Below are 12,103 nucleotides of genomic sequence, written 5' to 3' on the forward strand. Positions count from 1 at the left end.
ATGATTGTGAAGGAGTCCTGGGAGAGCAAAGCAATACTCTACTAATGTTTTACTCTCCACTTCTGTCTGCTCCMAAGGCTACAATGCCATCCTATTCAGACCACTCATTTACTAGTCAAAGTAGTGCACTATGTAGGGRATAGGGTGCCATTTGGGACACTRCCTAGCTCTATCAAGAATACAGCCCTCCTGATCACTGACTCAATAACAGAAGTTATGTCGTCCCCCCCGCCTTTTGAAACTCCTGGAGGACGTTGGCGTGTCTGTTAAGAGCTGACACTGAAAATTCACTTATCCTTTAATTATCTAGATTGMCCAACAACTTAATCAAAAACCTATCCCTGTATCCATCTCATGTAAAGATATGGGGAGGTACGCCTCACCCACTTGAAATCAAAACCTGTGTTCAAAGTCATTAACTTGACCCTTCAGTCAGTTTTMAAAGATGTTGCGTTGGTGGTATTTATGTGCTGCCTGATATAGCCTATAGCCTACTAGGCCTATATATAACACTGATGGCATACTGTAGCAATAAAACACCTAATATCACAGACAGACTTTCACAATAATAGCTGCCTCACATGACAACAACCTGTTGCTTGGTTCAGGGTACTATAAATATAATGAAAGTCTAAACTGATTATGTACTGTTTAATAATAAGACATGCCCTACTATGCTCAATATCAGCTTTTATTAACTTCGCCAACCACAGTTTCAAAATGAATGTTCTTCTTTTGCTGTGCTTTTGTTGCATATAAGGTAATTTGGCATGCTATCAAGAAGGATTAGGTTAATTACAATAGTTTCAGTAACCTTGTGTGAACTTGCCCCAACATGGCTTTAGGGTACACTAATCTAATGGGTTATTAGCATCAGCTCATACAGAATGTGCTTACGTCTTCTCCCCCTAGCTTAGTCACCCTTGTTGCATGATTTACATCTCATATTATGCTACTAGCACTAATGTGCGGGGGAGTGTTTTCAATAACTGGCTTGRTGGGGGCTGTCAAGCATGTGGCRTGCAACAGAACTTTACAACAACAATGAAAGCACAGAACAATAATTTCCTTATATACTGTAAGAGGTTATGGACACCAAGAGARGGGGGGCAGGGGATTTTGTATTTTCTTTGCCTCTATGGCACGATTAGCCATAACATATAGCTACAGATAATGAAAGGCTGTGTCTATGCTCCTCTATTGGACTGTCAATCTACCAGAGGAAAGATAAACAAACGCCAAAGAAAWGTTTCATTCAAAAGGGTTAATTTCAAGTTAAATAGGTACATATCTGCAGGTTAGATGGGTAGCTACTGTAAATCAATCTGAGTCAACCATCAACTTGGAAGAGAGGAGACATAGTTCCAGTTATAAGTGAGTCGTTTGGAGAATTGAGGATGGTTTTCCAAATGGGAGAGCAGGAATTATTTATATTGTTTACGGGGACACTGGCGTCCATGATGCCAACTGTATGCATCTCATCCCAAGACTACACCAAAGCCACAGGAATAGCCAGTATCACCTAAATCATTCTCAACAAGGGATCAACATGAAGTCTAAATGGACTGAGCAGCTGTTTCAGATTTTGTGTTGTGTTCATTGAAGCACGCGTCACAGTTTGTGACTATATAAAAAGACAAATGTCATTGGACCTGTAGTGTAGAGGCTGTAGCAGTGGGAGGTGGGGGTTGGGACTGACGGGATAGGATGGGGCGGACTTCCGTCTGATCTGAAATCACGCAGCTGTCAGAGCAAATCAGGGTCTGCTAGCTAGGCTGCTGCCTGCAATGCTAATTTTTTACAATTTTGGAAGCACACTCACAAGGGTTACATAACTGAAAATGAAGTGACTTAGTCCAAATGAAAAAAGTCTGTTATGTCTAATTAGGCACAGATAAGTATTTTTKGGGGCAATAAGGTATACAATGTAATGACTTGCAGAAAATATTATTCACATCCTGAATCCATGTCTACCCCACATCATAAAAAACGGTCTTCATGTTTCCATTGACAGAGAGCATTTGGGTACAATTTCACAAGGTTTGCACATTATGTGGATCATTAATCTGATAGTCATACCATCAGATTTGGCCATCAATTTAATCTAGCCTACTGAATGTTGCTGTTTAGAAGCATAAACTTTCAACACATGTCAATACTTAAAAATAGATCTATATCTTTGGAAACAAGGTGTTGATAAGGACACATTATCTTTATCTAAAAAATAGGCATCACTTTGAAGCTGAAACCTGTGAAAGCGTGTTGAGATCTGTTTTTGCTTTAATACTACAGTTTTGGGTGATCTTGTGGTTTAGAGATTCATTTAAACCCCCCTTTCTGACATCAGAAACATATGCTTGAACTGCAGGAATGATTTCCACCAGACGGTGTCCACTGYAAGTCTTTGTGAGGCACAAAAAAAAGTAGATTAAAAGTGAAAACGATAGCTATGATTATATACACCATTCACAGATTACTGGGAGTGTTGAGGCCGAACAAACAATTAGAAATGGGCAGGTACGAGCCTCAAGCCACCGTTTAGAGATACAATTACACTCTATGCTAACTCTAATAACTGTGAAACATCAAAAATATGTGACAATTAATCATACACACACGAAACGCAACAGGTTATTTACTCCAAACTAAATTGCAAAATTACTATCACTCACAATAGAAGACCAGTAAATTCTATTTTATCCTATTTTAACTCTAMTGTATGTCATTTGCATTTCACAGCAAGTGTGAGAAGATGTGTGAGAATATTTAAGCCGAGGGCTCAGTGTGAGAAAGATAGTTCATCACAAAGTAAGGAGAAAGGGAAGACATTTAAAAAAAGGATGGTTTAAGGCAGTGGTCGCTACCCCTAGCGGTGGAACTGCATTGGGGTTGCCAAAATGTAAAAATAATACAATATAGAAGTACATRTAGATTATTGTATGAGTCAATATACAAACGTTTTGAGAAATATAATTGGAAAGATACAATTTTACTGAGTAAAAATGATTGATGTAAAAATGAAAAAGTACAGATTTTAAGGTTGTGTCATTAGATTTGCGGCGGGGTGAAATTATTGGGGAAAAAATGGGGTCCCCAGAAATTCTGGCGGAAAAAATTGAGCCCCCACTGAAAAAGTTTGAATAGCAATGGTTTAAGGGTGGTTTAGGGCAACAGTCTTGTATCATGTCCCGAGAGGAGAGCAGAGGATTAGTGTTCAGATCTTTCTCCGAATACATGGAGCCGCTGGTGTTAAGTCTGCCMCTGGCAGCAGCTGACGATAGATAGACAGCCACAACAAACGTAATCTGTTAGTTATAGGACATGTATTGCAGCCATTATTCATCAGCTCAAACGACCTAGGGAACCTGGGGAGTAGCCTCTCCGTGCATGAAGCCAGAATGAAATCTAGGCTTGGAAATCTAGCAATATTTTCAGAACTCCAAGAGGAAGTTCCTTAAATGCTGAATTATGACATTGAGCGAATTTTCCTATGACTTTGTTAAAATGTTTCTGGAACATCGCACTTGACTAAAAACATCCCAATAAAAAGCTGCAAAGAAAAGGAAAATAAAAAATGAAAGTGGAAAGCAAAAATACTTTTATACTTCTACTAGTGTGAATAGGCCACATGCACCTGTGAGTTGAATTCTCTCACACCCTCATTTGTACCCTGGATAGTGTGAGAAATGTTTTTTCTCTTTGTGACTGATTCCAGCTGCAGAGTTGGCAAAGTCAAATTCAATTTGCAATCAGACGGTCTGCTGCAGCAGTTGCTTTTGAACAGGGGCAGGAGATTAACTCAACTCTACTGAAAGGGAATGTGATGATAAGAGGGCAAATGTAACTAATCAGCACAATGAGAGCTACAAGGATTGACCCGAGGGCTTAATCCACTGGCAGATGAGAGGGCCTAGGCAGAACAATGTGGTCAGACTCATGTGCTTCGCCCAGGAATGCATGACAATACAAAATGACCCTCTGACATGGTGATCTAAGCTCTCTGCATACTGTACAGTAATTGTGTGTGTGTGTGTGTGTGTGTGTGTGTGTGTGTGTGTGTGTGTGTGTGTGTGTGTGTGTGTGTGTGTGTGTGTGTGTGTGTGTGTGTGTGTGTGTGTGTGTGTGTGTGTGTGTGTGTGTGGGTGTGTGATTGAAACGGGGGAGGGGGGGTGTATGACTGCTACGGCACAGAATCATGTACAGTCGTGGCCAAAAGTTTTGAGAATGACACAAATATTCATTTTCACAAAGTCTGCTGCTTCAGTGTCTTTAGATATTTTTGTCAGATGTTACTATGGAATACAGAAGTATAATTACAAGCATTTCATAAGTGTCAAAGGCTTTTATTGACAATTACATGAAGTTGATTTAAAGAATCAATATTTGCAGTGTTGACCCTTCCTTTTCAAGACCTCTGCAATCCACCCTGGCATGCTGTCAATTAACTTCTGGGCCACATCCTGACTGATGGCAGCCCATTCTTGCATAATCAATGCTTGGAGTTTGTCAGAATATGTGGGTTTTTGTTTGTCCACCCGCCTCTTGAGGATTGACCACAAGTTCTCAATGGGATTAAGGTCTGGGGAGTTTCCTGGCCATGGACCCAAAATATCGATGTTTTGTTCCCCGAGCCACTTAGTTATCACTTTTGCCTTATGGCAAGGTGCTCCATCATGCTGGAAAAGGCATTGTTCGTCACCAAACTGTTCCTGGTTGGTTGGGAGAAGTTGTTATCGTAGGATGTGTTGGTACCATTCTTTATTCATGGTTGTGTTCTTAGGCAAAATTGTGAGTGAGCCGACACATGAATGGTCTCAGGATGCTTTACTGGTGGCATGACACAGGACTGATGGTAGCGCCTGTCTCTTATACACATCTAGATGTGTATAAGAGACAGGTGTGTGTGTGTGTGTGTGTGTGTGTGTGTGTGTGTGGCTGTGTGTGTGTGTGGGTGTGTGATTGAAACGGGGGAGGGGGGGTGTATGACTGCTACGGCACAGAATCATGTACCTGTCTCTTATACACATCTAGATGTGTATAAGAGACAGACACCAGGCCATCCTCCAAAAGTCTTCGCCTCACTGTGCGTGAAGATGCACTCACACCTGCCTGCTGCCATTCCTGAGCAAGCTCTGTACTGGTGGTGCCCCGATCCCGCAGCTGAATCAACTTTAGGAAACGGTCCTGGCGCTTGCTGGACTTTCTTGGGCGCCCTGAAGCCTTCTTCACAACAATTGAACCGCTCTCCTTGAAGTTTTTGATGATCCGATAAATGGTTGATTTAGGTGCAATCTTACTGGCAGCAATATCCTTGCCTTGAAGCCCTTTTTGTGCAAAGCAATGATGACAGCATGTGTTTCCTTGCAGGTAACCATGGTTGACAGAGGAAGAACAATGATTCCAAGCACCACCCTCCTTTTGAAGCTTCCAGTCTGTTATTCGAACTCAATCAGCATAACAGAGTGATCTCCAACCTTGTCCTCGTCAACACTCACACCTGTGTTAACGASAGAATCACTGACATGATGTCAGCTGGTCCTTTTGTGGCAGGGCTGAAATGCAGTGGAAATGTTTTTGGGGGATTCAGTTCATTTGCATGGCAAAGAGGTACTTTGCAAATCATTGCAATTCATCTGATCACTCTTCATAACATTCTGGAGTATATGCAAATTGCCATCATACAAACTGAGGCAGCAGTCTTTGTGAAAATGAATATTTGTGTCATTCTCAAAAGACTGTACTGTCGGCTACCGTAGCACTGGCTGTACATCGTCAGATCTATTATTCATTTGTGGTGCAGAGAAACTTCTACAGAACTTCGATACAGCATCCTATGACTGATACAGTACATCAACAGAAAACAAAGAGTTAGTAAATTGCCACTAAAGGCTTGCAGTACAGCAGTGAGCGCCTTAGACTACATGCTGAGTATTACAAAACATAAAGAACACCTGCTTTTTCCATGACATAGACTGACCAGGTGAATCCAATTGAAAGTTATGATCCCTCATTGATGTCACTTGTTAAATCCACTACAATCAACGTAGATGAAGAGGAGGAGACAGGTTAAATATGTTTTTTAAGCCTTGAGACAATTGAGACATGGATTGTGTATGTGTGCCATTCAGAGGGTRAATGGGCAAGACAAAACATGTAAGTGCCTTTGAACAGAGTATGGCAGTAGATGCCAGGTGCACTAGTTTGTGTCAAGAACCAGAAAGCTGTTGGGTTTTTCATGCTCAACAGTTTCCTGTGTGTATCAAGAATGGTCCACCACCCAAAGACATTCAGCCAACCTGACACAACTGTGGGAAGTATTGGAGTCAACATGGGCCAGCATTCCTGTGGAACGCTTTCGACACCATGTAGAGTCCTTGCCCCGACGAATATAGGGTGACGGCAAAAAGGGGTGTTTGTATATGTTTGGTATATTCAGTGTATTCAGTGTAAGTTTGGTATACTCAGTTTAAGTCTATAGACATTAAAGGACCAGTGCAGTTTTATATACAGTATATACAATACCATTCAAAAGTTTGGGGTCACTTAGAAATGTCCTTGTTTTTGAAAGAAAAGCAATTTTTTTGTCCATTAAAATAACATCAAATTGATCAGAAATACAGTGTAGACATTGTTAATGTTGTAAATGACTATTATAGCTGGAAACGTCAGATTTTTAATGGAATATCTACATAGGTGTATAGAGGCCCATTGTCAGCAACCRTCACTCCTGTGTTCCAATGGCACGTTGTGTTAGCTAATCCAAGTGTATCATTTTAAAAGGCTAACTGATCATTASATAACCCGTATGMAATTATGTTAGCACAGCTGAAMACTCTGGAGCTGATTAAAGAAGCTGTCACGTCCTGACCATAGAGAGCCCTTATTTTCTATGGTAGAATAGGTCAGGGCGTGACTGGGTTTTTTTCTAGTTATTATTTTCTATGTGGGGTTCTAGTTTAGTTTTTCTATGTTGGTGTTAGGTATGATTCCAAATTAGAGGCAGCTGGCTATCGTTGTCTCTAATTGGGGATCATATTTAAGTAGCATTTTTTCCACCTGTGTTTTATGGGATATTGTTTTGAGTTAGTGTATCTTACACGTCTTTGTTACGGTTTGTTGTTTGTTTCGTTCTTTCTTTGTTGTTTTGTGCGTTTCTAAGAAATTATATGTGGAAACCATATCGCGCTGCAGCTTGGTCCGATAATTATTCCGACGACCGTGACAGAAGCAATAAAACTGGCCTTCTTAANTGTGTTTTATGGGATATTGTTTTGAGTTAGTGTATCTTACACGTCTTTGTTACGGTTTGTTGTTTGTTTCGTTCTTTCTTTGTTGTTTTGTGCGTTTCTAAGAAATTATATGTGGAAACCATATCGCGCTGCAGCTTGGTCCGATAATTATTCCGACGACCGTGACAGAAGCAATAAAACTGGCCTTCTTAARACTAGTTTAGTATCTGGAGCATCAGCATTTGTSGGTTTGATTACAGGCTCAAAATGGCCAGAAACAAGAACTTTCTTCTGAAACTCTATTCTTGTTCTGAGAAATKAAGGCTATTCCATGCGAGAAATTGCCAAGAAACGGAAGATTTTGTACAATACTGTGTACTACTCCCTTCACAGAACAGCACAAATTGGCTCTAACCAGAATAGAAAGAGGAGAGGGAGGCCCCGGTGCACAACTGAGCAAGAGGACAAGTACATTAGAGTGTCTAGWTTGAGAAACAGACGCCTTACAAGTCCTCAACTGGCAGCTTCAATAAATAGTACCCGCAAAACACCAGTCTCAACGTCAACAGTGAAGAGGTGACTCCGGGATGCTGGCCTTCTAGGCAGAGTTGCAAAGAAAAAGCCATATCTCAGACTGGCCAATAAAAAGATTAAGATTGGCAAAAGAACACAGACACTGGACAGAGGAACTCTGCCTTGAAGGCCAGCAGCCTCTTCACTGTTGACGTTGAGACTGGTGGCCTCCCACTCCTCCTTCTATTCTGGTTAGAGCCAGTTTGCGAACCCACAAATGCTGATGCACCAGATACTCAACTAGTCTAAAGAAGGCCAGTTTTATTGTTTCTTTAATAAGCACAGCAGTTTTCAGCTGTGCTAACATAATTGGAAAAGGGTTTTCTAATGATCAATTAGCCTTTTAAAATGATACATTTGGATTAGCTAACACAACGTGCCATTGGAACACAGGAGTGATGGTTGTTGATAATGGGCCTCTGTACGCCCATGTAGATATTCCATTAAAAAATCTGCAGTTTCCAGCTACAATAGTCATTTACAACATTAACAATGTCTACATTGTATTTCTGATCAATTTGATGGATTTTTAATGGACAACATTTTTGCTTTTCTTTGAAAAACAAGGACATTTCTAAGTGACTCCAAACTTTTGAACGGTAGTGTATGTGTAATAGCTTTTTTTTCTCCATTTTTGGTGGGATGGAGTTTTAACCTCCATGGTGACATCACCAGGTGGTAAATGAGTTAATAGACCAATAAGTAAGAGAGTTCCAAACCTTTTCTGCAATAAGTGTTCCCCCACCCTACACAGACCGCTCCCAGACAGTTGAACAAAATTCTTGCTTGAGAAAATGCTTTTAACTAAGAAGATATTTTTGTTTAAATTGAAATTTTAATTGAAAATAATCACAGTAAGGAATTTAATTGTTAGCCAAAAATGTTTTGTTGTTGAAATAAAATCAGCTGCATTGGACCTTTAAGACTTCCTACCTTTGGCTGTGATGGAGCCGGACTTTTGGTGTCCCCCCTCCAGTGGTGTCTGCTGGGCAGGTTTGGGTCTCACAGCATGTAGGTTCCCCTCACTCCCAGCCCTCATAAGCCTCTCCCCGACCCGCAGCATACAGGAGCGATTACCTGCTGGGCACTCCTTCCTCTGAGAAGGCTGCTTGGACCCTGCCGAGGAGGGTCTGCCCTGCCTGGATGACTTGGATGTCATCTTTCCACCGGTCAGATACTCCAGGGCGTCTTGTATATCCCTCCGGCTTGCTCCTCTCTCTCTCACACACTTCTGTCAGTCAGTCAATCCAGTTGGTAATCAAACTCTCTGGGTGATCTCTGTAGGCTGAGTGTCAAGTATTGACTGGACACGAAAGCTGAGCTGTCTGTCGCCTACAAGAAAAAGGTATTTTAAGACAAAGCCCAGCTCCTTAGTTAGATAGACTGTAGTTCATCAGCTGAGAGTCGATTCCACGTGTGCACTCTGCCGCGCTGTGCCTTGCAGTACGGTCTGCATTGGGAGAGTCACGAGCCCTCTCTCTCTCTCTCTCTCTCTCTCTCTCTCTCTCTCTCTCTCTCTCTCTCTCTCTCTCTCTCTCTCTCTCTCTCTGTTAATCTCTTCACATGCTTATAGTAAACAATCCTTAAATGATCCCACACTGTTGACAAATGACCCCTAATCTAGTCAAACGGCTGCCAGGGGTAAAAGTTAAACCCATCCTTATTATGAAGGTAATCTCAGAGCAGAATGTTTAGCCTACACCATATTAATTCATAAGGCTGCAAACAGCACAGATGATTACAGTTTGACAGTTGTAATGCGTCTGCTGGGAAGGCATGGATTCCAGCGCATGCAGGCAGCTACAGCCTCACTAACAGAGGCAGATATATTCTGTAGAGTAGTGAGCTCTGCTCTCTGATAGGCTGCCTCTTGGAAATCTGCATGCCCTCCCGAGCTGCTGGTTAGTGGAGCTGCTGGTTAGTGAAGCGGTGTATTAAAGAGATTGAGAGGAAAATGTTTGTTCTGCTGAGTGTGACTCTCTATAGAAGCTTTCATGTCATGATATTCAGATGGATTTTGAGATTTGCACAATTTTTGGGGAGCTGTTTTGGTTCGTGAGCACTACTTTCAAAACAACTGGCCGAAATTATACAAAACCTTTATGACACATCCAAGTCCACATCATCAGATATTACAGATATACAGGTGTACTGACAGACAAACTAACAGATAGGCCTAGTTGTAATTTAAGATAATGGTAGGCTACATAGATACAACAGGGATTTGGTTCATTGTTAGAATATCTCTGAATAATTAATGAATTCTTTGGACAAAATCCAAACAGTTGATGTGTGTTTCGATGACAGGAGAGATTGAATGTGTTAGAAAATGCCATGACAGAAAACAGTAACAACTAAAATATAGGTGGATACAAATAAATRTAATATATTACAACTACAGAAACAGTGTAAATAAAATAGCTGGGTATGGATAAAATAAAACACCATACTGTAGCGTAGCATGTGCATGTGAAAATCCATTTGAATAACATGACATGAAAGCTTCTATAGAGAGTCACACCCAGCAGAACACACTTACCCAGACACTGAAACGTGCTGGGCATTGTCCTGGTTCAGACGGGTTGGGTTAAATGCGTAAGACGMATTTCAGTTGAATGCATTCAGTTGTACAACTGACTAGGTATCCCTCTTTCCCTTTCCTTTCCCCTCCCTAGTTTTGAAGAGTCGGAAGAATTCAGGAAGTATAACTGCCCCAGTGATGCTCCCAGTATCTGACGCTCTCAGACTCCAACGCTCATAGCCTCCATTGCCTCAAGAGGATTAGGATGTGAGATGTGTCAGTCAGATAAACAGAGCCAGGAAATCACAAATGAAAGCCACCATGTCAACTAAACACCCTCTCCCTAAGCATTTCTTTGTGGGCACATTTAGAAACTTACGTATGTAACGATTTATCCTAAAAGGCTGGCTGGGGTTGGTTTTTACATTACAATAGATTATGTTTGTATATAATCCCCTCTATTAAAAGAGTACACATAGGGTATTGTGGTGAAATTCATCTGTCTGTGTTGCTGGTTGGAACTAACCTCATTCTTATAGCCATAGAAACCCACAGTACAGGTTCTCCAACAGTTAAATGTGGGGTAATGGAATGTGGTTCAGCTTCTCACTAAACCACTGATCTCCACTCTCCCTATCCTACTAGACCTCCAGGAGTTAAACTAAATGATCTGTATTACAATCCTCTATTAAGTCCTGGCCGCCTCACAGTTAAATGACCCAGTTCAATCATATAGTATAAGGGACCGATTCTCTCTGTAGTGATGGAGGACGAAGACTCTTCCATTGGACTGTTCCCTCACCATGATACTGACACAGGATGGTAAAACTTCATCATCATGGGAACAGCCCTGAGGGGTTCCATGGTATTTGTTAATGAGGAGTTTCTGCATTGGTCACAGAAGTTCCTGAATATTGGTGACTTAACATTTGTATGGCACTGAAACATTGAGAACAAGTCCTGCCATAATAATTTCTGTAGGGTGAAGCTTTGGCTTGCTGAAATTCTTACCTTGAAGTTGTAGGCTTAGACTGTTCTTGTCTTCAATAGAGTAGACCCCCAAACTATCTAAAACACAGCCAAATAATTAAATAAATGTTTATCCACAAAAGGACATTCACAATCCAATAAGACAACTAAGTATATTATTTACTTACAGAACATTTCAAATGGAGAACATGTTTATTGTTCAAATCAATGCCCCCAAAAAGAGCTGTCATGCAAATTTCCGGAGACCAATTTAAATGTAGCTCAGTCGGTAGAGCATGGCTCTTAGTGGATTCGATTCCCAGGGCCATCTATACATGAAACATTAATGCACGCATGACTGTAAGTCGCTTTGGATAAAAGCGTCTGCTAAAAAGCGTCGGTATACATTACATTATAGGCCACTACGTGCTAAAACACTATGTTCTAAACTGTACAGACAGTATATGCATACAAAGGCATAGGAGTGTGTAGATTAGATGCATCATTAACTGTCATCATCCTCATGGCCGGAGAACCGCATCCATTTTGGGGGATACATTTTTTATTTTGGGGGAAATCAGCTAACTTACTGCATTCCAGGCTAAGATACGTTCTTTGCAGTTTTAAAGCTAATTTCCTGGAATTCTACACTTTTTGCCATGAGGCAGGGATTTTCTTCTTCTGTTTTATAGCTCATCTCATGTTTTTGTTCACATTATTCACATTGTGCTATCATATGCTATCTGGGGGCCCCAACCCTCCCAAAATATACAGTATATATTATTTTTGCTTTGGGGGCCCCCTGGAGGTT

The 12,103-nt window shown here is 41.0% G+C and overlaps 1 protein-coding gene across 1 annotated transcript in view; it reads right to left on the reverse strand.

Moving 5' to 3' along the window:
- Nucleotides 1–9,254, reverse strand: part of LOC111979622 (sickle tail protein homolog) — a 52,794-nt gene extending 43,540 nt beyond the window's left edge. The window contains exon 1 of the mRNA XM_070448871.1: nucleotides 8,736–9,254. Coding sequence (XP_070304972.1) covers nucleotides 8,736–8,961 — 226 coding nt within the window. The 5' untranslated portion in view covers nucleotides 8,962–9,254. The remainder of the gene's footprint in view (nucleotides 1–8,735) is intronic.
- Between the last annotated feature and the right edge of the window lie 2,849 nt (nucleotides 9,255–12,103).

Source organism: Salvelinus sp. IW2-2015, linkage group LG19, assembly GCF_002910315.2.
Source record: "Salvelinus sp. IW2-2015 linkage group LG19, ASM291031v2, whole genome shotgun sequence".
Classification (NCBI taxonomy): Eukaryota; Metazoa; Chordata; class Actinopteri; order Salmoniformes; family Salmonidae; genus Salvelinus; species Salvelinus sp. IW2-2015.